The sequence below is a fragment of the Juglans regia genome, chromosome 1 (genome assembly GCF_001411555.2).
Source record: "Juglans regia cultivar Chandler chromosome 1, Walnut 2.0, whole genome shotgun sequence".
Lineage (NCBI taxonomy): Eukaryota > Viridiplantae > Streptophyta > Magnoliopsida > Fagales > Juglandaceae > Juglans > Juglans regia.
Genome location: NC_049901.1, coordinates 7,039,038 through 7,062,497, shown reverse-complemented (window position 1 = coordinate 7,062,497; position 23,460 = coordinate 7,039,038). Strand labels below are relative to the sequence as shown.

The following is a 23,460-nucleotide window of genomic DNA, read 5'->3' as shown; positions in this document are numbered from 1 at the left end:
TAATTAATATGGTGACAATTGCCCCAAACAAATTGGAGCAAGCTCAAATAGAGCAGGTCACCAGGGTTAATTAAGGCAATGCCCACTTCCCCCTTGCCTCTTCTACAATGAGCTAGATTTTGACCAAGTCTACCAGTCAAGAAGTACTTTACATTCACTCAAAGTTCTAATTCTAGTACCAGACAAGGAGCTACTACACTCTGCTGAACCATCTACAATAAGGGTCTGCTAAAATCCTCCCCCAGCTTGAGCAAATGGGTTCCTACCCTGGAAACCAGCTAAGCGCAAACCCAAACCTCAAAGCACAGCAGCTCAATTAGCAATGCAGTTCCCAAGCAATTAAATTTACCGAGCTACAGAAAGAAATGGCTATTCAAAACCTTTTTACAAACGTTTCAAGTCCATTAACCGTAAAATTTCCCGAGTTCATCATCCCAATAATAATATCAATCTTGACTTCAATTTCTGATCCCTGTCGCTATCAGAAATACATACCAAGTGAATGACAAGTAATGTTAATACTAGACGAGATTTCCTAAACTTCAAGCAGTATTTGAGTTTGCACTTCTAACCTAATTGGTGATAAAAGAGACCAACAGGAAAAAATAATCAGCCATCTTGAAGTTAAATCAATTGCTTCTTCACTCATCATCTTCGTGTTCACAGTCACCACCAACAAGCATATGTTCCCTGCAAATAAAAAGAAGTCAGCAGTGCATCTACACCTTATTAAATCATGCAAGTGCGAAGAATAAAACAAGCACAGACCAATGACCAAAGTGCTGCATAATCTGAGTCTGAGAGGCCTGCACATTTCTTGTAGTAATGGATATTGATGCAGCTAGTAAAGATTGATTTGATGTTACTTCGCAATTTTATAAATTCCAAGATTTTTGATTGGCTCAAGTGCAATATCAAATATGACAAGCCATGTATGGTTTTGAGCGTCCAGTCATGAGTTAAGGATTAAAACAGGTTTAGGATTTGGGGTTCTTACTTCACAAGTTATGTTTCCTTTTGTAATTCTCTGTGATATCTAGAAGTTAAGGTTATTTTGGTAATTGAGTTGAGTTTAAAGTTTTCTAGGAGTTACAGAGTGTTTTATGTTATTTTCTTAGAATCCAAGTCCATCTAGTATTAGGTTTTATAAGGAATGTGTTTATTATTAGAGTTGAGACTTATAGTTCCAGTAGGTTAATAAAGAATCAACAAATCTGTACAAGTATATTTCATACCCACCCATGGGTAGCCCAAGTGGTAAGGGCGAACTTGTGTGCATGAGCGCCATGTCACAAGTTCTATTCCCCCTGGATCAAACTGCGATTCAAGTGGGAGGCCATGGCAGTGGGTTGCTATGCTAGTCTCCCCGGGGTTTAGGTTCAATGGGTGAGTCCTAAGGGCTCTGCCGTGGGGTTCCAGTCATAAAATATATATATTTCATTATAGGTCGTCTTCTTCTTCACAAGTCTGTTAAGTATATTTCATTATAGGTCGTCTTCTTCTTCATTTTGCAAATAGGTCATTGCCCCTTAAATAACCACCAAACACCCTTTTCTCTTCCCTCTTTGCAACCCCAAATCAAATCCTTCATTATAAGAAATCATGTGTCTTCTGTAAGGAAAAAATGGTTTCATTTCATTTTGCTGAGGGAGTGAGGTCACAAATGTCAACCGAGTTCAACTAGAAATTTAAATATCTCTTTATTCAAATAAAATAAATTATCTACACAGCACTAAAGGAGGATTTTTCAAGTGCAAACTAAGCAGTGAAATTTTTTATGCATTCTTTATTTAGTATATCTGTGCGTGTATGATTTTTTCATTACAAATCTCTGAACAGCCAAAATTTCAAGTAAAGTTAGTTTCTCCAGGTTGAGCTTTAAGAAAAACAAACTCGGGGCTTGAGGTCTTTCAATTATGATATCATTGATTTAAGATAACGGATATTAACTGTGTGCAATAACCTGGGATTTCCCTCAATGGACATTCAGTTTCCAAATACTCAAGCAAAAGGCCATAACAGATATCTATAAGCCATAAACAAGAGCCAATACCTCAGTTTTTCACAGAGACGTGCTAAAGCATCTGATCCCGTTCTGGAAGCAACATCCTCGATCTCAGAAGCATTTAATAGAGTGACACCATCTGCAAGCCTAAACTCACACAACTCTTTTAAGGAACAAGCATCAGTCAACACAGCTGAATGACCACCACCAGCTGCTATTTTTCGCACTTCCCCAACACACCTGCAACATAGAGTTTTCATCAGCATAGGAGGACATACGACTGTCAAAAAACTAAGCATTAGATTAGCAATACCATACCAATCAACAGGTGATGGATACCAAGCGTATGTAGATTTCTCATTAGCTGCCTGACCATAATTATTGTAACCCCATCCATGAATTCTTCCATCCCTGGTGGAAATAAGTGTGTGGGAATGTCCACATGCAATAAGTTGCACCCCATTTGGAACAACCATAATAGGTATATTGCGAAAAAATGTCTCAGATTCATTAGCAACGCATGAAAAGAATCCAGTTTGGGGGCCAAGGCCTAATTGCCCTACTTGACCACCACCCCAAGCATAAAGAGCTCCCTTCAGAGTCACAGCACATGTATGTACACCACCGCATGCGACAACCTTTATGAATATTCCATCAAGGGCAACCACTCTCCTCGGCAATAGTTCTTTATCCCCGGACTGGAGAGAACTATGCCCAAGTTGCCCCATATTTCCAAGGCCCCAAGTATAGCTGTGATGCGCAAAAAAAATTATCATGAGTTACAATTCTCAAGAAGTTGAACTTCGACAGTTGTACCAAGAAATAAAAAGAAAACAATACAGCATAGCTTTGAAGAAATAATTCTATCTAAAGCTTGCTGTTATCTACTAAAAACTCCAATATTTTAATTTCATAACTGAGAACTGGAACAAAAAAAAAAAAAATAGCTGCATTCATGTGGGCGATATAGATTTATATATGCACCTCCCAGCCTAAAGCTATAATTAATTCTCTATCATGATCATATTTCTGATTGGAGTTCATTTTTATATCATATTTATAAATATTGTACAACTTAAGATTGGGGATGGTAATGGATCTTATGGAGGGGCATTGGCACATACATCACTCATTCAACATTTTTTTTCCTCTGGCATCATATGGTGTAATACTAACCAAATAACTTCATAATAGATAGTGACATTTTATAACTTATGTATATTAGCCCACATGTTTACCTAGAATAATACCTGAGGATATACTAATAGAACAGGCACATTACAATAATTAATAATATGAAGCATTCCGACCATATACAAATACTTATGCAAATCCATAAGTTAGTAGCCGGAGCAATTAAACATCTAAACTGAACTTAAGCTTTCAACCAAGTTAAGGGGACAGAGACTTGAATCAAAATGCATCACATTTCCATTGCATCCTTTCTCCCAGCTAGACATGAGATGCCCATCTGAAGATTTTGTCAGACCTTCAGAGAGATATGTGCCATGCTGAAAACCAGAATTATCATGCTTAAATTTAGAACTTAACTCCTAAAAAGTCCTTCAGATCACTTACACCTCGCCTTTGTCAGATATTGCTGCCGTGTGGTACTCCCCGCATGACACATCGGTAATCCTTACAAGCTCAGGAGCTTCATCAAGGAACTTCGCATAAGCATTTATTATACGAGCCCCCTGTAGCCCTTCGCATGTAACACCTCTGCCAAGCTGACCATATTCATTGTAACCTGGTTTTTCAGAAATCAACGACAAATTCTAATTAGTAAGAATCAGGAAACTAGAGTCCGAACACAAGTTTCCATTCCTATATCAAATGATCCACGTGTTACCAAGAAAAACTTCCATGAGCATAAATATCATAAGAATAAATAGATACACACATAACTGCTTGCGTTGCAATAATTACATTCAGTTGAGATACTTCTATTAACATAATGGTAAGTCGTGATTCTAGAAGAAACTTTACCCCATGCTTGTAGTAGGCCATCCTCTGATAAGGCCACCACATGCACTGCCCCACACGACACTTGGCGGATAATCTGTTACGAATGTAATATATATTCAGACTTGAGGATAAATAAACAAGCAAAACTCATACACAGGTTGGCCAATGCTTGACAAGAAATTACAATTTACACATGGATTAGAAGGATCATCAATAAAATTGTTAGATTGTTCAAAAAAATCTATTTCTAACAGATTTACGCGATGTAACAAACAATGGAGTTCATCAGTGTTAGGACACGAAGTTTGTGATATACACCAGAAAGCACATGACATCGGACTCCATTTCATCAACAAACGGATCAGATCAAATAGTTTTGAATTATAAATAAGAATTCCGTTATGTAATATATTTGAATCCCCAAACACTTGTAGCTATATTGGTTATAAATACATGAGTTATTTCTTCAATATAATCAAAGGAAGAAGAACATTTTCCATTCTAGTCTGCCCTTAGCCTCTTATAATCAGGGACCTTTAGCATACGGTAAAATTACATATTATAACGCAACTGCTATATACGTAGAAAAAAATACATATTTTTTACTTATAAAAAAAAACCTAGAAACAAATACATTAAGTGTCAGCAGCAATAGTTCTCTTTGGACAGCATATAGACTAGCAACAGAACATTCACCTTCAGAAATATCATAAAAGTACAGGCACAAATAAATATACTTATGTCAACCAGTAAGGACTAGCCTTTCATTTGCAAGAGTTGAGAATTTATCTTTCACCTTTTGCAGGTCTGCATTTCTACTCCATCAGAGACAAAAAACATTCCATGGTCTTTAGAATGGAAAAGATTATGTTTTAGGATTTATTATGGTGATGGAATGGAGACTTAGCATTATTCTCTTTATTATTCTTCTTCTCATGAGTGCATACGTCTATGTTACTTAGTTAACATACCAGGATCAGGACTCAATTAAACATAGGTTCTGTCTTTTATCCATGCATACAACAAAAAGTTATTACACTTGATTAAACATAGGTTGTGTCTTCTATCTCACACCATTTCCAATTAGCTTGAAAATTTGCTTCACATAAAAATTCATGATCTGCCTAATTTTCTTTCTTGCTTTTCTTTTGACAATAAGTTTAATAGATAAATTTTGTAGTATCAGAAACACAAAAATCAACAATTTTGACCCACCTCGACCAAAACAAAAGCTTGAATAATTTACATAAAATCATACTTAACAAAAGAAATATAGCATACCGTATTAGGAGTAAAGGCCCCCCAATATAAGCGAGGAAAATTTGATCCCTGTAAGGAGAAGCAGAATAATGTAAACGTGCGGAATATTATTTGTCAAAGATCAAGTTGTTAAAAAGAAGATGCTGAAAGAATTAAAAACAGTACCTGATTCTGGCCCCAAACCCAGAGCCTACTTTTTGAGATGGTTCCATCAGTTTCACGAGTGTCTGCTATACAAGCAGTACAATGTGCTCCACAAGATACAGATTTCACAAACTCTGTCTGCAATTGTTTAACTTTCTTAGGGTGCTTCCTTGGCTCCTCAGTTCCATCTCCCAATTGACCAAAGCCATTAGCCCCTGGTCAATCTCACACATTTATGATTCTGGCTCATTTATGTTGTACAGCATGCTACATTTTCAACATGATGTTATATATAGCTGCTACTATAGACAGCCAAAAAATAAAAGCCATTCCCAATAATTAGTAAAACCCACTATAATCAAGAATAAAACCTAATGATATGCATTCAACAGCTCTTGCGCATGTTTTTTTCCATAAAATTTTAGAGATATCACATGACAAAAAAAATAAAATCATACAAATTATAGAAAATATATATATATATATATATATAAATATATATACAGGGGACGCATAGGGGGTAAACGGACTGTACCCCATGTGAAAAGTGACCCATCAGAGGCCACTGCCGCAGTATGCTCACGACCACAAGCAACATCCAACCAGCGCGAATTGAGACCAGCCGGGCACCCAAAAAGCTCGGGAGGAAGCTGCTTTGGGATCCTTAACTGGCACTCTTTGCCTTTCCTACCCGTCTGCCCGGACTGATTATAGCCCCATACATAAATTGCACTCTTTGTCGGGAGGTTTTTGGGTCGAGTAGTGTCAACAATTTCATTAATATCCATTTATATCCCTAAAAACCAACTAATAAAAATCAATCAGATCAATTTATCATACACGATGTTTCAGATGCCTATGAAAAAGACTCTTCGAAAGGAAAAAAGATCGCTCAGAGCAGAATTTCGGCTTAAAACTCGAGACTTCGTCAATGTTTAAACAACAGAGAATAAAATTTTCAAGGTAATATACTCTGTTGGGTTGTGGAGTAAAACTTCGGAGGAAAAGATAAGTCAAATGAGAAAAGTGATGTTTATGTGGTGATTTTCCAGGAAATCGTAGATTCAACTAAAGGCTAAAACCATATATTTGGGATAGCTGGATGAGGCTCCTCATTCTCGCCAAAATAAGCAACCAAATGGAGTGCAAGGTAGCAATTAGCATAAGACATGAATGATTCAACAAGAAAAAGCAAAACTTTTTGGGTAATTAACAAAACCAGGAAATCTCAGTTCCGAAGTCGGGAAAAGCGTATGGATAATGTTTCGGAAAGGTATAACCATGAGCAGTTAGTACTATAGCAGAAATAGGGGGGGGGATGAATTGAGAAAAGAAAGGACGCACCTGAATATGAAGAATAGGTTGGAATTCAATCAATTCCTCAAAAGAAGAGGAAACTTGAGACGGTGAAAGATTTGCGGGAAGGTGGAAATGAGGTGGTTGGTCCGACAAAGTGGCAGTTAGGGCGTACTTGGCTGCGTATCTCCGGCAATGGCTCAAGGACCCAAAAGCCTTCCCCTCCTTGATGGAGAAGAATCTTCTAGACCTGAAAAACCGGTCAGATATTGCAATCTTTTATGTTTTTCTGTTTTTTTTTTTTTTTTCACGTGGTATGACCAACTAGTACGCTTGTAATTGAACAGTAGTTAATAGACTTTCAAGTTTCAACGATATATTCTATTAAAAGTTTGATTTTTCTTTTATAAATAAATTTTATTCTATTCACACGTCTTGTACCAAACATATTATTTACATCATTTAAGTTATAATATTAATTAATAGATTTTAAATTTTAAAATTTATTTTTAAAAAAAATTTATTATGCATCAATCATTATTCACTCTTACACCCTATATTTATAATTTTTTTTATAAGATGTGAGGTATTTTTCATAAAGTATAGGAATATTTTTCATATGATATGAGATCTATAATAATGAATAGTAACTAATGAGAATAATTTTTTTAAAAAAAATTGAATTATATTATGTAAATACTTTATTATATTTACTCTAACACTGATTTGAAAAAAATAATAATAAGTTATTTTTGAGTTTTTAGCCGGACCTTTGGTTGGAGCTAATCAAATCAAATTGATAATTCCTTTAGATTTGTATTAATATATCATTAGATATAATAGCGTGACATATTACAACTATTTTTATAGTAGAACCAAAACACAAAGCAAAGTTACCTTTTGAAAAACAAAAAAAAACTAATGTGAAAATTACTTTATCAATGAAAAATTTTAATTTTAATTTATAAACAGACAAATCGTACAATATTTTTTTGTAAAATAAAGTTGGCTCGTATCAAGCTATTTTAATTTGTAAGATATTTTTTATAATATATTTTTCAGATTTTGAAATTATCTGCATTTCAATTAAGCTTCTATTCCACAATGATCCTTATTTGTCCATCTCATTTGTTCTCTTTCTTACATTACCATCTCTAAAATCTTAAGCCTATATTTTTTTATATAAAAAAAAGGATAAAATAAGTATTATGCTAATTAATAAATAATATTTATAGTCGTATAAGTATTGTATATAAATATATATGAGATTTGCATAAAATAACTAATTTTTTAATTATAATTCTTATAAAAAGAATGCGTGCTTACATAATTATTGATTTTATTTAACATTATTCAAAATAAAATAATAGAATTGTATTAGTCGGTATTTCTCTTTTTCTGCATCTTTGATTCTTTGGGAGGTTATTTTCGGTGGTAGTTGATGCGTAGAATCGAAAAGGTCCTATGGTTTTTTTTTTTTTTTCCTAAGCCAAAACGGTCGTAAGTTATAATAAGATGAACGTATTCAACGTCCCAACTGCACTGCGTTCTGTGTCTCTAGGCAAAGCCCCAGTTTCTCACCTTTTCCAGGTAATTTCTCTTCCTTCCCAAACGAACCCCGTACTGGGTTTCTGATTCTGCTTTTGGTGTCTCCACGCTTGATTTCTCTGTACCCTTTTTAATTTTCCGGTGTTTTACCTACCAAGGTTGTCTTCGTCTTCATGACTATTTGTTTGTTGCTTGCCTGTTCAAATTTCGCTTTTCCGGCGTTTACTGTTATCTCTGTTTAAAAGTAAGTAGGTATTTTAATTTTTTTTTTATTTTTTTGTTTGCCATAGGGGTGAAATTCGTGGAATTTCTGTGTTGTTTCATGGGAAGAAGCAAACCCTTTTGCAACCCCTATGTTTTTTCTGTTTTCTTATTCATTACGTGTATATGTGTAAATATTGGCGCCGGCAGGGCTGGGGGTGGGCGAGTTTAAGGCGAAAAAAATGAATGAAAAGCCTAAACCCTTTGTGAAGTGGTGAATTTGATGACTCTGCCTTGTCAAATCCCCTACGTGATTTTCCGGATTAGCTCTTAACTGTTTTGGTTGGTGTTAACTTCTCCCGACAATGTAATTTTTGGTGATTTGTGCCTTTTTTCCCCTTCTATTACGCTCTCAAGTCTGCTTAGAATAGCTGAGATTAGATGAGGGTTCTTTGAAGCCTTCAGACATGTTAATAGTGTGCAGCTTCCTTGGTCTTTGCACTAAGCCATACAACTAGTAAGTCCTGTTCTTAGGGTAGCTTCAGGATGGCTTAGAAGCTGGTAAAGTTCGGACAGAAGTATTGGTACACCAGTAGCAATTTTGTGCAAACTTCCATCACACTCTCATTCTCACAGCAGAAAAGGGGTCTTGCTTGACATGAATTTGCAGTATTTTATTGAAAAACTCAACCAGTTAAAACTCGGATGTGCTAAGATAACAGGCCAGGGCACAAAATAATGCGCCTGGATTTTTTTAATCCAAGGGTTCTAACTGAAGTCGACATATGTGTATCATGTAAGATATGGAATTATAAATTGAATGACTCTCCGGTCAGTGTTGAGTATCTTGAGTTATAACATGTGAAGAACACCTATTGTACTTCGCTAGATTTGAATCCAACATATGTATTTTAGAAAGCTTGCAGATACAGAGAGATCATGTCTGACTCAGTTGGAAACAATACTGAGAAAAAGCTTATAAAAATCGATATCAGCTCGGACACTGTGTGCCCATGGTGCTTCATGGGTAAAAGAAATCTTGACAAAGCTATAGCTGCATCTAAGGATCAATATGACTTTCAGGTTCTCTCTCTCTCTCTCTCTCTCTCTCTCTCTCTACAGTTCCGCTCTTATGTTTTAGCAACCGAATTTGCAGGTTAGATGGCATCCATTTCAACTTAATCCTTCTGCCCCTAAAGAAGGCATCGACAAGAGAGAGTATTACCGTACAAAGTTTGGATCTCAATCTGAGAGTATGGAAGCTCGGATGTCAGAGGTCTTCCAATAACGCCCTGAACCACCTACATACTTGATAATTGTGTTATGGGTATTCATTTACTTTGATTTGGCTCATGATTGTACACAATAATTCACTACAACCGCCCAAACATTTCAGGTTTTTAGGAGCCATGGACTGGATTACAACCTGTCGGGACTCACGTAAGCTTAAAGAATGGTTTTACATCTGTGGATAAACTTACATAAAGTGAGGAAAGCTATGAAGAGACTTTAATCTAATGAAGATTCCACAACATTGTCTTAAATATGGACAGGGGAAATACTCTAGAAAGCCACAGGCTTATGTATTTTGCTGCCCAACAGGGCCTTGATAAGCAACACAATCTTATGGAGGAGCTATCCTTTGGCTACTTCACTCAGGGGAAATACATTGGTGACCGGTAAATACTGTGGTAACTTTTTCATGACCTTTATATTTTCTAAATGTTTAGTTCCTTTCAATAAATTTTAGTTTCTTGTGAGCTGTACTTAACCTTTATTTTCTTACAGATTCTGGTTATACATAAATACTCCGGATAGTCACACGCTTATGTATTTTTTTTTTTACCTATGCTGCTTATAAAAAACGTAAGTAGTAATTGTTCCGTGTCAAACTGAATACAAAAAGTTAATGAAAGCCCCCACAAGGATTAGGCAACCTTCCAGGAAAGTTGAAACACAACTGGAAAAGCACTCTTGGCGTGCTATCACTTAACCTGATTTGCCTGGTGTTATTTGTTACTCACCAGTGTTACCCAATATGGGGTATACCGCCCTCCAGTGAAACAGGCCTTGTGTCCTTTACTTTTATGTATACTGGGGTCGAGTTGATCTTACTTGCACCTCTTACATCAGATACTGAAAAGCATCAGTGATTGCAGGGAATTTCTCGTGGAATCTGCAAAAAAGGTTGGAATAGAAGGTGCAGCAGAGTTTCTTGAAGACCCTAATAATGGGTTAAAAGAGGTTTTCTCTTTTTTGAAATCATATGCTCCAATTGGTTATGAATCTGATATAGCAGGAGAAAATGAAATTTCGCTTCTGATAGCGAATGAGGGTTCGACTGTTGAAGTCATGGTTCTAGAGTAGCAGATTTTTTTCAGCAGCTACATTGGCAATCAAATGGAGCATCATTTAAATATTTTTCTATGATGCTCCTTTTGATTACCAGGCAGGCTAAGAACGCGCTAAAATTTGAATTCTGCAACTATCAAACCTGTTCCAGTGGTGAAGAAGTTTCAAACTCTATTTCTTTTCCAATTATATACTTGGGAATAGATCACGCTACAGTTCTCTTCCGATGTTTTTATGGAACTAACCATACTCTTGTGTCTGATAAGGTTAATGAGGAGCTCCAGAAGTACTCAGAAAACATTACAGGAGTCCCATATTTTGTGGTGGGTGATAATAATTCACAATTTATTTATGAAACAAATGTTCTGTACGATTACCCCAATCAGGTGCATTCACCCCATTGATTTCTTTGACAGATTAATGGAATCCAGAAGCTGAGTGGTGCCCAACCCCCTGAGGTTCTGCTGAGAGCTTTTCAAGTAGCTGCTAACTAAGAGAACCTGACATGTTATCTTTAAAGATTATATATCGGTTGATAAAATAAAGGCCTCAGCATATTTGCCTGCCTTAGTATTATGGTGTGTATCTCTCGTTGATCGACTTACTGATCCTCTATTATGGCTTATGTACCATTACCATGACACGTTTGTTTAAAACTGGGGTGAATGCTTTTTTCTAGTGACTTTGTTTATTAGTGATGTGCATGCATGCTTAGAGTCCCCCCCCCCCCCCCAAAAAAAAAAAAAAGTTGAGTTCCTTTGTTGGAAAAAGATTGGAGTTATAAAAAAAATATAAGCAATAAACGGGTAAAGTCTATATCTAAGAAGAATGCGAAAGAATACAGGGGGCATGAGATGCACCAGCAATAAGCACGTGGGAGGATAAGCACATGCACCTCAGGAGCTTGTAGGCTTGTAGCAACATGGACTGGCTTGGTTATACATTACAATTTTTTTAAATTTTTATATAAAATATAATGAACAATTTAATTTTTTTAAATCTCAAAATAAAAATATTTAAAAAATATATATATTCTAATAATATTTTATTTAATTTTTAACTTTTATTTCATTTGCGTAACCGAGGCTGAAGCAATGCGCACCGGTGCAAATAGCTAGGTTGGTCTTTCTTTTTGTACACGCAAAGAATGTGAAGACAAATTCGAATATACTCACATCAAGGGACATTAAATTAGCCTGTGGTTTTAGCAATGTGTAAATTTTTTGGTTCTCTTTCCTTTAGCTTCCTCCAAAACCCAAACCTTCCAGTCAAAATTACGTTGTTTCATAGAATACAATCACCTAAAGAAGCCAATCCAGTAAATACCAGGTCAGAATGCAACAACATTGAGTTTGTTTTATATCCATCTTTCCATGACAAACAAAACTACATTTTTTTTAATATTTACAAGAATAATGATATCCATACAACACTTTTCACAATGCATTTTACAATTATATTTTAAAATGATAACATTTTTATAAAATGACGTTAATTTTATAGTACAAAAATACTTATTTAAACATGGCTAAAGTATCAATATTTTTTTTTTTGTGGGTGGTGGTGGTAGGTGATGCGATGTTTCTAACCAAACAGTCATAAACGTGTTCAACAACCCACTGGGTGTAGGTGGTCATCGGTCATAAAACGAACGTGTTCAACATCACACTGACACTGCATTTGGTGTTTCCACACAAGTCCCCCCAGCTTCACATCTTTAACAGGTGATTTGATGACTCTGCCCTGTGAGATTTATTTTTACGGTTAGCTTAGTTTAACTGTCTTTGTAGGTGCTAAATTGTCACAGACACGAAATTTTGATGATCATTGTCTGTTTCTTTTTATCACATTGACAAATCTGATTAGAGTAGCTGGGATTATTTAAGTGTTGCTCGAAGGCTTCAGTCTTAATTTTCAGGAGATCTTTCCCATACAATGACGATTTCCAGCAATGCAACTTTCTGTTTCAATCTTGATTTTATTGCATGAGAAAGGGTAACTCTCTGAGTTTTCCCCCCACTGGATTTTCTGTGAAATTAATAACTGAGAATGGAAATGACACATTGTAGTGATCATGAGTTCTTAAGTGATCATTTAATAGGATCAGCCTCCATTGATCTTTGTCATGATTAGACTTAATAACAAAAGAGTACTGTTCTCCAGGTAACTACCAGGACACCTTGCTTGAGCTGGGTAAAGTTGGGTAGAGTTGGGACAGATGTATCAGTACCATCGGTAGCAATTTAAGTGCAAAAAGGGGGGGCTCTTGCTTGAGCTGAATGTGAAGGATTGATTGACCTACAACCTCAAATGGTTACAATTTGGATGTATGTAGTAGCTAGCGCATGAAATGCACCTAGCTTTATTTTCATCCAGGATTGCCAACTCAAAAGGACATATATGCATAACGTGGTTTTCTTCATTTAATAACTCTCTGATTGAAGGCGTTGAGGATCTTTGGTTACAACATGTGAAGTAGAAAAAACTACTGTACACCATGGATTCAAATATGATTCGATGGTCATATTGCAGAAAGCTTGTATCTTCTTCATTTAATAACTCTCTAAGAGAATGTGCTGAGTATCTTTGAGTTAAAACATGTGAAGAAGAGAAACTACTACTGTCCATCACTGGCCTCAAATCTGACTCGATGGTTATATTGCAGAAAGCTTGATACAAAGGAATCATGTCCGAGTCAGACTCAGTTGGAAACAATGCTGCGAAAAAGCTCATAAAAATTGATGTAACTTCTGACACTGTGTGCCCGTGGTGCTTTGTGGGCAAAAGAAATCTTGACAAAGCTATAGCTGCATCTAAGGATCAATATGACTTTGAGGTTCTCTCTCTCTCTCTCTCTCTCTCTCTCTCTCTCTCTCAGTGTGGGTGTGTGGTGTTCGTCACTTATCTTTTATCAATTTGCAGATTAGATTTCATCCATTTCAACTCGATCCTGCTGCCCCTAAAGAAGGCATCAATAAGAGAGAGTATTACAGTAGAAGGTTTGGATCTCGGGCCGAGAGTATTCAAGCTCGGATGTCAGAGGTTTTCCAATAGTTCTCTGAACCACCTATATACATATTAATCGTGTTATTGCATTTGCTGGTTGTTGTGCACAATAAGTAATTACGACCCATCCAAAAATTTCAGATTTTCAGAAGCCATGGGCTGGAATGCGACCTGTCAGGACTCACGTAAGCTTAAAGAATGGTTTTGAAGTTCATCTATTAACAACCTTACATATCGTGAGGAGTCTGTGCAGAGACCTTAATCTAAGAGAGATCAAACTAACATTGTCTTGAATATGTGTAGGGGAAATACTCTAGAAAGCCACAGGCTTATGTATTTTGCTGCAGAGCAGGGTATTGATAAGCAATACAAACTTATTGAGGAGCTGTTCCTTGGCTACTTCACACAGGGAAAATACATTGGTAACCGGTAAATACTTGGTTGACTTTTTTTAATGACCTTCACATTTTCTAAATATTTAGGTCCTTCGAATAAATGTTCATCTTTTGTATCTTCTTAATTGTGCTGTTTCTCATAAATTTATTAAATAAAAATACTATATCATTATGTATAACTAACCTAGTCACTCTTCTTTTAATTTGACATGGAAAATATTTTAGTTACAAAATAATTACATAAAAATAAACTCACAAACTGATGTGACTTGGTGTAATACATTAGATTTCATGGAGTCACATCAGTTTGTGAGTTTATTTTATATAATCTCTTTGTGTCTGTAACAGTTATCGTTAACAATTATAAATCTGAGAGAAAGTTAAAACCAGAAAGTTAAACAGGGTTGGTTACTCAATAAGGGGTTTACCATCCTTCTTATGAAACGAGCACATGTTGTTTACTTGTGTACAAATCGGAGTCCAGTTGATTGTATTTGCAAATGCATAAACTTTTTTCAGGGAATTTCTTGTGGAATCTGCAAAACAAGTCGGGATAGAAGGGGCAGCAGAGTTTCTTGAAGATCCCAACAATGGGTTAAAGGAGGTATTTTTCTTTGCCAATCGTATGCTCCACCGCCTAGAATAATTTTACTTTTGAAAGCAGATCAAGTTTCTAAACTGTTGAAGTTATCTTCTGATGGTTTTTATGGAACTGACCTTGCTCTTTATGTCTGTCTGTTAAGGTTAAAGAGGAGGTCCAGCAGCACTCAGCAAACATGACAGGAGTCCCTTACTTTGTGGTGGGTGATAATAATTCACACTTTATGATAAGTTAATTGTTCTGTATAATATTACCCAATGATCCCATTGCTTTCTTTGACAGATTAATGGAACCCAGAAGCTGAGTGGTGCCCAATCCCCTGAGGTCCTCCAGAGAACTTTCCAACAAGCTGCTGCTAATTGAGAGAACCTCGGGTTTCAAAGCTTCTATTTCAGTTCAAATAAAGGAAACAAATTTGCCTGCTATATTATCATGATTGTCTTGTCATGTTGACTGGCTTTGGTTCCTATGGGAGGAGGAATAAATTAAATAATAAAATATATCTGTTTTTGTTAGTTTAAATTTTTAAATTTTTAGAATAAATGATGAATTCATATAGTATTAGAGTAGAGTTTTTAAATTCGAATCTTGACTCTACACTCTATTCTATTTAATTAAATATTTCATGTGTTGAACACTTGTTGAGAGAGAGTTTCACCCAAACGTGATGGAGTGTTAAGTTATAAATTAAATAAGTGTTAAGTTATAAATTAAATAATAAAATTAATCTCTTCATATTAACTTAGGATAATGCTAGAGTCACTGCTGGGGCTCTCGCTAGTCTCTAGCATGTGTTTTTTTTTTTAGTTCTTTTTTTATATAGACTTTTTTAACACTTTTAAATATTTTAAAAAAAAATAAAAAATTCACAATATCATTAAAAAATACTTCTTTAATCATAAAGTAAAATAATAAAAAAATCCTAGTAGGAGCTCCCAACAGGAAGACTAATATTTATATATATATATATATATATTTTTTTACTTTATGATTGAGTAAATATTTTTTAATGTTGTTTTAAATTTATTTTATTTTTTAAAAATATTTAAAAATGTTAAAAAAATCTATGAAAAAAATAACTTAAAAAAACATATGAAAAAACACATACTAGAGCCTATCGAGAGCTCCCGCAGCGGTGGCTATAGCATTATCCATTAATTTAAACTTTTAAAACAAGTGACTATTTCACATATTATGCCTTTTTGTTTCTACAAATGCCATGAGATGGATATTTTGAACTGGTGCGAATGCTCTGTTTTAGTTCTCCACTTCGTTTATTAATGGTTTGAATTGCGATGAAAAACAGAACAAAGGAAACAGCCCCTCCCCTCAGAGTTGACATTCATTATCGAAAAAGATTGCAGTCATGCAGGGTACCATATCCTTTTACATCTGGTAGAAAACTGCTCCCCAAACCCCTATCACTGACCCTGATTCGGAGTTTTTGTGAGCTGTGTAAGAATCCTTCACATTTTCTAGCTCGTCCGTCTCCCACAAAATCATAGTCATGCTTTCTTTTCCCACCTCTTGGTGCTTAAACATACCCACCCATTGAACACATGGGGCGAGCTCCCAGGCCGCTAATGGAAAATAACATTTTTTGTCCTAGTTCGAAACTTGAAAAAATACTGCTTACAAACTTTCCAACCATTTAATATTATGAAAAGATTGTAAAAAGAATGATAATTACAACGATGATAAATAGCATTTCCAAAATACTCAACATGTTGTTTGTTCTTCTACCCTCGTGGGTCAGAAACAAGCTGGTTTCTGTCGAGCTTGCAGTATGTATGTTAGTGAGTATTGGGAAATGCAATTTGATTCCTACCTTCGGCTTGAAAGTTTATGAATTTACAAGAAGGCAGCAATGATGCAAAAACAGTAATATGCAGACCGATGCAAAAGGCCACTGATCTAATCACGTCGGAGTAAGTCACAAACAGAAGCTGTACACGCAGAAAGAAAGCATATGCATATCACTTCAGTGGTTGCGACTAAAATTAGCAACAGAAATTAAGCCGTGTAATTTACCTTCCCCTGTGCCTGTTTCTTTAGTATTTAAAGCCAAATCAATATTCAAGCTTAATTAGAACCAACAACGCCTTGATGCCAAAAAGTAAAAATGTAAACAAAAACTATACACTCCGGACAGGAGTCAGTACAGATGTTTCTCCTCGGTCCATTCACTTTGAGGAAACTCGTCTTGGCCTCTTTGTCTTCAGCATTCATTGCCTTTCATGTAGCTCAACGTTTGTTTGAATGAATCTTATTTCTTTATCTATCTTTTCTCCCAAATCAACGAAAATGGAAATTTACTGCCAAGTTACCCAGGGGTAGTGAACAACGCACATCTGAGACGGAATGTATTCACAACAATGGATATGAGAACAATTTTTTATATTTACTATGGATGACAAACTCTTTAATCTGTGGTATGCACAATATCTCCTTGCGATGCTTGCTTCCTCCACAACGCAAACCTTTCAATCAAGATTAGTTGTTTCATCAAATACCATCACCTAAAGAAGCAAACCCAATGAATTCCAAGTCAGATTGAGCAGAGATTCAGGCAGCTACATCATTTTGCATCATTTTCATTCTTCCATGAAAAAAAAAAAAAAAAACTTAAGTCAATACTAATCCATCTACAATTCAAAACCAGTAAAGCATGACGAACTGATGCAGCTACATGCCACCATTTTACTTGGATTCACATTAGTATGCATGAACCTCCAAGAGTCAAAAGTAAGAAAGTCCCATGAGCATGATACCTTAACTTCTTTGCTTCACGGACCAGTTGTTAACCACATAAAAGACTACCATACAAGTCTGATCATCAGCTCAGTAAACTGACTATGCCTCACATTCACATGCAATGTGATACACCTCAATGTACTAGGGTTCTTCCAGCATTTACTCTGGTTTCCAGGTGTTCTGGTTGTTTTCTTACACTTTTTTCCCACATAAATTAGTTTATCCAAACAACCTACAAAATATTCATCCATCTAATGAACTGATAAGCAATATTCTATTTCAAGGGTCCTTGTTCAAATAATGGTAGGATTTGCTGTCACTTAGATTTTGGATCTAGGATGATACTTGGCATTTTGGGGCCACTATTTGATGTTGTAAAGAAACAAGTCACCAAAACTATGTGAACAAGCACATTAAAAGGATCACTCAAACAATTGTTTGCATGCTACTTATTAAAAAACAACTGTTTGCATACCACTACTTTTCAAATATATACTAGAAAGAGATTTTAGTCATCCAATAGGATTTAAAGATAAAAACAAGAAGAAACGAAACCCATGGTAAGCACCATGCATTTGGTTTAAATGGCACTTCCTCCCCCTATGAAAATTGGTTGGAGAGTGAAGCCGCGGTGTATAAGAATGGGAAAAAATAAACATTTATGCAGTCAAATGGCAAGTTTTCATCCTTTACATATGCACCCACCAAGGCGCACACAATGTTCGGCCACTACAAACACATTAATTCATGACAGGCTTTTTTAGAAGAAAATCAACCTTAACAAGAAAAAGAAATATTCTACAGAAAAACACACTTTGCACTCTCCAACTATCAGACGTTTTACCCTCTGCACCCCAAACTACCAAACTGACACATTGCATCGTCCAACCGTCAAAAAATTAAAAGTAGCACAATCTTAACAGTTGGATCTTAATAGAGGATGCAAATTGCATCTTTTTGGTAGTTTGAAGGTGCAATATGTCAGTTTCGGTAGTTTGGAGTGTGAAGTGTAAAATCTCTAGTAGTTTAAAGATGCAAGATTTATTTTTCCCAAAATTCTTTGGATTCATATTTTAGATACTTGGGGTTTTTGCATAGACAAGTGTTACTGCATGTATTTGAATATGAAAACAGTTTCAAGAGACTGATTTTTACATTTCAATCATATAACAAACTTTGTAGGTATTGCAACTTGAAAACAATTCCAAGGGGGCTAGTTTTGATTTTTTATTCATATATATACCTTTTTTATAGGACTTATAAAAAAAAATATACCTTTTTGATAGGTGAACGTATTTATAACTTTTTGCCTTGAAGTGATGGGATGAAATCAGCAGCCAAAAGTTTCATACATGCAGCAGTATTTGTCCATCTAAAAAAGCCCATGTAATTAATAAGATAGATCTAATTATGTAAACAGAAATCTACCAAGTGACATGGGTCTGGTCAATTAACAATCTACCATCTATGCTAACAAAGAAAAGAAACTGGTGTGACAGGATCCAGACAAATCTGCACTTCAATTCCATATGATGTAGACTAGGAGCAATTATCCATTTCCTGTCGTTGAAGGCAAAATATACAACAAAGAAACAATTTTATGAAAAAAAGGGCATTTGTAGCAATTAGGACAGTTGTATACATAACCATGTACATATGTATGAATGATATGAACAATATACATACAAGAAAAGTTATACCTTGCCACAAACTGGACAGCTTTCACTTCTCTCCATCCACTCATAAATGCAACCAAGGTGAAAATGATGACAGCACTTTGTCAGTATCTTGGGGTTCTCTTGAGTATATTCTGCATGGCAAATGTAAGTTTAAAACCATGAGATTTTACGCCTCAAAATATGTACTTCATAAGAGTACAGTTTCAAAGATAATTAACCTACAGATTTTTTTTTTCTTTTGTTCTTTTTTAATTAATTAAACTATTTATTATAACAAACACATAAACACAAAATGCTGCTCAGGATTTCCAGATTACCACATAAACTATTTATTACCCTTGATCAATACTGCTTTGTAATCAACAAATCCTTGCCTCCAACCTTCAAGCCCAGTTAACTAAAAAGCAAAGAAATATGGACAGAGAAGTAAACTGCATGGAACCATTCATTCAGCATATCTCATTTTCCAGCTTCACAGAAAGTGCTGCTTTTGCCATTATATATGTAATATGCGGTTTGGGACAACATGGAACCAAAACATATAATGGATAGAACTTTATTTTTATTATAGCAATGACAGAAAACATTTTAACATCTTAGTATTTAGGTTTTCAAAAGTATCAATTCTAATCAGGTAATCCATATACTTATTAAAAAATTAGGGTAATATTTTTTAAGGCTTTTTTTAACTGTAATTAGTCAACACTCTCTCTGGCATTCTTGACCACAGAGATGCAATTTTCAGCATTTTTTATTCTTTCTTAATACAAATGCATCAAATATTTAAAATTAGAAAAGTGAGGATGAGTGAAGAATGAAATGCTCAAGCTCCCAGCAAATCATAAAACAAACTTGAAATGACACCAGTTTAATTCTTGGTGAACCCCATGAAACATTGGTTCTGCAAGAAGGAGTTACAAAAATAAATAAAAACACTCACTACTGCCCAATCAAGCCTTAGCACATGTTAACACGCTTCTGCATCAATTGCCATCCAATATATTAAAAATTAACAAGAATGGTACCACAAGTATCGGTTTCCCACAATACTTATCAAAAGAATTATCGGTTTCCTACAATGAAAAAAGGAACCAAAATAAAGTAAGAAAACAATTTTACCTTCAAGACAAGTAGGACAGACATCCTCATCTTCTGATGTATAAATGTTCCCAACTCCAGTCATAGTTTTTGCTTGTGAGAGCTTAAGTGAGGACCTAGAACGATATTCTTTAGATCCATCTTCACAGGGAGATTCACTCCATTTGTCTCCCGAATTTAAAGATACTGCATCTACATCGACATCACTTCTTAGAGGTTCTGTCTCCTCGTGTGAATGACTCGAGCCCTTTTCACGTCTTGAAACTAGTCCGTCCCGCTGCAAGCGGAAATATCTGGGGTCTGCATCGTAAGGCAAGGGCCTTGGAGGAGAGCGATACATGTCAGATAGAGTGTTGTCCAGTGATGCTGCAGAAGTCATAGATGCTGTCCCCTGAATAGACGAAGGGAGGGAATGCACTTCCCCTCTTCTGAATAGTGAGGTGTACTACAGAAAACGAGAAGATCCAAAATGTTAAAAGAAAAATACATGCTTACACAAGGGACTATTCTCATGATTAGCATTAAAATCTTTGCGAGTGATTAAGGACTAATATGTATTTCACAATGGAATGGTACTGAAATAAGCCTGACCTACAAAATCAGATTGAAAAATGCAGGTGAGGAATTCCTAAAATGAGAATTAAGAAGTACATTTTAACAGGTCATCATGTCTTTCAACAAACTTTAAATAGGATACATCAAACAAACAAGCAAGCATGGCATCAGTTCTGGATGCAAAATGACAAGGGTTGGGGGATAAAACAATAAAAAATTTCCCTAGCACTTGCGGTTCACAAAATTAATTTTGTAAGCTACAAAATTAATGTGTCCACACTGAATCACTAAGATCGCTTTTTAATAGTGCAAAGGCCTCATCTGCCATCTGCAACACTCCTCTCCCTTTGTCTCTCATTCTTCGTATGATGAATTGGCTCCATACTTTAAAGCATACAAGCACCAAGACTAGTGCAATAAAAGCAAAAATCTTCCCCGTGTGGGTGACCCCATTGATATATACGATGCTGGATTCTTGATTGTTAAAAATATGGACTGCAGACGCATGATTGCACATATAGTCTTGAGGTAGAGAATGTGAGAACATACAAAAATACCAATACAGGAGTATAAAGCCATAGGGGGAAAATCTGAATTGTGCAACAGATCTAGAACTCTAGGTTTTGAATGTAAAATTTCTAACTCAAATAGATATAACCTAGGCAAAAAATGGAATTCAAGCAAAAAAAAAAAAAGAAGAAAGAAAGAAAGAAAAAGAAAATAAACAGGAGCCTTATATACATACCACATTTAAAAGGTTCTGAATAAAGCAACTGAGACACATACAGTTCCTATATACAGAACTATTTGGATTTACATAATCTTCAAAACTCTCAGAATTCAAACAGCAACAGACAGCACCCATTATGCCAGCTGCAATCTCTTTCTCTCACTTAAGATCTCCACAGAAACTCCCCATTCTCATCAACAGATACCAATTGTCATATGCACAAGCATCACGAACAAGAGGCTTTTACAGCAGTACCTGTACTTCGATATATGAAGAGCGAGAAAGGAAGCTCGGCTTGCAGAAGTACTAAGCCTCTGCAAACCAGTACCCTTCCTCTTTTATTTAAAAATCACAAATGTCTTTGTGGTTTTGCTGGGTAACTTATGGCTAATTTCTTACCCTGTAGAGAAAGAAAATAATTGCGTTAAACAATTATGAATGCAGTACGGAGCTGAGAAGGCTGTCCTTGAACTAGATTGATAACCAAAATAATACAATTTAGAGAACCCAGACGGCATTCACTAATGATGCAATCAGAGCTCCCCCAGTTCCTAGAATAACCCAACTATTGCCATCATATTCTGTTTTATTGCGACAGATTTACATATATGACATAATAATATTTTGGTGCTCAGTAGCAGCCGCGACAAACCAACAATTGATGTGAAATATGTAAATCAAAAGGGGGAAAATATGAAATAGAAAGATGTAATTACCAGAAAAAGTTACCAAAAAGTAACAATTTACGCCGTCTCAAATTTTACAATTTTGTCATGCGTCCCTTCAAATTCAGCCAAAAATTATTTCCTTTAGTTGCAAGCAATAGTAGAACATCAGCCAACAGGAAAATTCACTCAAAAAACAAAGCCGATTATCATGCTTATTGCACAATCAGATGACAAATAAATAAGCCAAACACATGCATTCTCTAAAAAGATACAGACTTGTGGAAAAAGGAAAAAATAAAAATAAAAACAAATAGCATTGAAAACCCAGGATAATTCCTATCTTAAGAGAATGATCGACCTATAAAAACACGCAAAATCTAACGAAACAAGAGAATCCCATTGGAGATCATCACATATTAGCAATCAGAAGGTTCAAATCACACTCACAACCAAATAATCGAAAACAGCAAGTCACGGTTAATAGAGAAAGGAATCGATGAGAGAAAAGTAAGAGAAGTACCTCTAGGAAGCTGCGTGAAAAGAGAAGAAAGATGTTTTCTTTATTACGTTTTACTCGTCTTTGAAGGAAAACAGAGACGGAGAAGCACTTAACTACGAAATTTGGTGGATTGAACCGGATGAGATACTCCTGAAATCATCGTAAATATGGGTTCCGTGCGTTTTTGTGCGCATGCTTAGATTTTTCAGCAATAAAACCTGTGAGAATCAAAAGCTAGCTGCGCTCTCTCTCTCTCTCTCTGTACCGGTGGGTGGAGTAATATAATCCAACTTTAGAAAATTAAATAAGAAAACTTAACATAAAGTTCCTATTATTAAAAAAATAATAAATATAAAGTTATTTTATTAATTATATTATGCATATTGCAATTATTTAAATTTTTTAACATTATTCGTGTCATAAACTCAGGAAAAAGACATGGCACTTTGCATTATATTTATGTTGGCTCATCTTGATAAAGTGGCATGGCCGTCATTTTATAGGAATTGTGGGGTTATTTGTGAAAGTCATTTTGGTTGGATAGTCAACACCAAATAAATAAATAAATTATTCTGAATTGTTCATAGTTTAAGCTCGAAAAGGGTGTGATATTATATATCATATTGTAAATTATTTGGTATTAATTAAATATATATATATAAGCTTTTAAAATGAATAATGAAATCTAAAATATTGAAACT

At 35.3% G+C, this 23,460-nt stretch overlaps 4 protein-coding genes across 13 annotated transcripts; 2 read left to right on the top strand and 2 right to left on the bottom strand.

The window, feature by feature from the left end:
* Positions 1-344: 344 nt before the first annotated feature.
* On the bottom strand, positions 345-6,940 carry LOC108988109 (ultraviolet-B receptor UVR8). 2 transcript variants are annotated; one of them, XM_018961229.2, is made up of 9 exons: positions 6,722-6,940; positions 5,913-6,184; positions 5,399-5,592; positions 5,255-5,302; positions 3,995-4,067; positions 3,584-3,755; positions 2,324-2,755; positions 2,054-2,245; positions 345-690 (listed from the first exon to the last, which is right to left on the bottom strand). In XM_018961229.2, the coding sequence occupies exons 2-9, from the start codon at positions 6,163-6,165 to the stop codon at positions 642-644; spliced, it is 1,413 nt and encodes a 470-aa protein (XP_018816774.1). In that variant the 5' UTR covers positions 6,166-6,184; positions 6,722-6,940; the 3' UTR covers positions 345-641. The 2 variants fall into 2 exon arrangements, with proteins under 2 accessions (XP_018816774.1, XP_018816773.1); XM_018961228.2 differs by having other exon boundaries at positions 5,913-6,173; positions 6,722-6,939.
* A 1,190-nt stretch (positions 6,941-8,130) lies between these two features.
* LOC108988199 (uncharacterized protein YwbO-like) lies at positions 8,131-11,468 on the top strand. Of its 2 annotated transcripts, none has more exons than XM_018961360.2 (8): positions 8,131-8,263; positions 9,338-9,505; positions 9,579-9,698; positions 9,819-9,862; positions 9,976-10,101; positions 10,582-10,666; positions 11,041-11,097; positions 11,191-11,468. In XM_018961360.2, the coding sequence occupies exons 1-8, from the start codon at positions 8,189-8,191 to the stop codon at positions 11,266-11,268; spliced, it is 753 nt and encodes a 250-aa protein (XP_018816905.1). In that variant the 5' UTR covers positions 8,131-8,188; the 3' UTR covers positions 11,269-11,468. The 2 variants fall into 2 exon arrangements, with proteins under 2 accessions (XP_018816905.1, XP_018816906.1); XM_018961361.2 differs by having other exon boundaries at positions 8,176-8,263; positions 9,349-9,505.
* A 923-nt stretch (positions 11,469-12,391) lies between these two features.
* LOC108988200 (uncharacterized protein YwbO-like) lies at positions 12,392-15,411 on the top strand. 2 transcript variants are annotated; one of them, XM_018961363.2, is made up of 9 exons: positions 12,453-12,498; positions 12,938-13,101; positions 13,440-13,610; positions 13,697-13,816; positions 13,922-13,965; positions 14,084-14,209; positions 14,695-14,779; positions 14,919-14,975; positions 15,059-15,411. In XM_018961363.2, the coding sequence occupies exons 3-9, from the start codon at positions 13,461-13,463 to the stop codon at positions 15,137-15,139; spliced, it is 663 nt and encodes a 220-aa protein (XP_018816908.1). In that variant the 5' UTR covers positions 12,453-12,498; positions 12,938-13,101; positions 13,440-13,460; the 3' UTR covers positions 15,140-15,411. The 2 variants fall into 2 exon arrangements, with proteins under 2 accessions (XP_018816907.1, XP_018816908.1); XM_018961362.2 differs by lacking the exon at positions 12,938-13,101 and having other exon boundaries at positions 12,392-12,498.
* A 1,314-nt stretch (positions 15,412-16,725) lies between these two features.
* On the bottom strand, positions 16,726-23,043 carry LOC108988103 (E3 ubiquitin-protein ligase At3g02290-like). Of its 7 annotated transcripts, none has more exons than XM_035694522.1 (6): positions 22,781-23,036; positions 22,309-22,373; positions 21,608-21,992; positions 20,329-20,752; positions 19,231-19,340; positions 16,726-17,295 (listed from the first exon to the last, which is right to left on the bottom strand). In XM_035694522.1, the coding sequence occupies exons 3-6, from the start codon at positions 21,725-21,727 to the stop codon at positions 17,260-17,262; spliced, it is 690 nt and encodes a 229-aa protein (XP_035550415.1). In that variant the 5' UTR covers positions 21,728-21,992; positions 22,309-22,373; positions 22,781-23,036; the 3' UTR covers positions 16,726-17,259. The 7 variants fall into 7 exon arrangements, 6 of the variants coding, with proteins under 6 accessions (XP_035550415.1, XP_018816767.1, XP_035550414.1 ...); XR_001995620.2 differs by lacking the exons at positions 16,726-17,295; positions 22,309-22,373 and adding exons at positions 18,804-18,902; positions 18,993-19,090; XM_035694520.1 differs by lacking the exon at positions 16,726-17,295 and adding an exon at positions 18,805-18,902.
* Between the last annotated feature and the right edge of the window lie 417 nt (positions 23,044-23,460).

Excerpts from the sequence above, each read along its gene's own strand:
- LOC108988200 (XM_018961362.2), top strand. The coding sequence starts at position 13,461 with ATGTCCGAGTCAGACTCAGTTGGAAACAATGCTGCGAAAAAGCTCATA. Across the intron at positions 13,611-13,696 it reads AGGATCAATATGACTTTGAG|ATTAGATTTCATCCATTTCA; the intron begins GTTCTCTCTCTC and ends ATCAATTTGCAG. Across the intron at positions 14,780-14,918 it reads CCAACAATGGGTTAAAGGAG|GTTAAAGAGGAGGTCCAGCA; the intron begins GTATTTTTCTTT and ends CTGTCTGTTAAG.
- LOC108988103 (XM_035694520.1), bottom strand. The coding sequence starts at position 21,727 with ATGGGTGCTGTCTGTTGCTGTTTGAATTCTGAGAGTTTTGAAGATTAT. Across the intron at positions 20,753-21,607 it reads TTCAGAACCTTTTAAATGTG|TACACCTCACTATTCAGAAG; the intron begins GTATGTATATAA and ends CGTTTTCTGTAG. Across the intron at positions 19,341-20,328 it reads CTGTCCTACTTGTCTTGAAG|AATATACTCAAGAGAACCCC; the intron begins GTAAAATTGTTT and ends TTTGCCATGCAG.
- LOC108988199 (XM_018961360.2), top strand. The coding sequence starts at position 8,189 with ATGAACGTATTCAACGTCCCAACTGCACTGCGTTCTGTGTCTCTAGGC. Across the intron at positions 9,699-9,818 it reads TGGAAGCTCGGATGTCAGAG|GTTTTTAGGAGCCATGGACT; the intron begins GTCTTCCAATAA and ends CAAACATTTCAG. Across the intron at positions 11,098-11,190 it reads CAGGAGTCCCATATTTTGTG|ATTAATGGAATCCAGAAGCT; the intron begins GTGGGTGATAAT and ends TTTCTTTGACAG.
- LOC108988109 (XM_018961229.2), bottom strand. The coding sequence starts at position 6,165 with ATGGATATTAATGAAATTGTTGACACTACTCGACCCAAAAACCTCCCG. Across the intron at positions 5,303-5,398 it reads GGGTTTGGGGCCAGAATCAG|GGATCAAATTTTCCTCGCTT; the intron begins GTACTGTTTTTA and ends TTCTCCTTACAG. Across the intron at positions 3,756-3,994 it reads TGGCCTACTACAAGCATGGG|GTTACAATGAATATGGTCAG; the intron begins GTAAAGTTTCTT and ends CTGAAAAACCAG.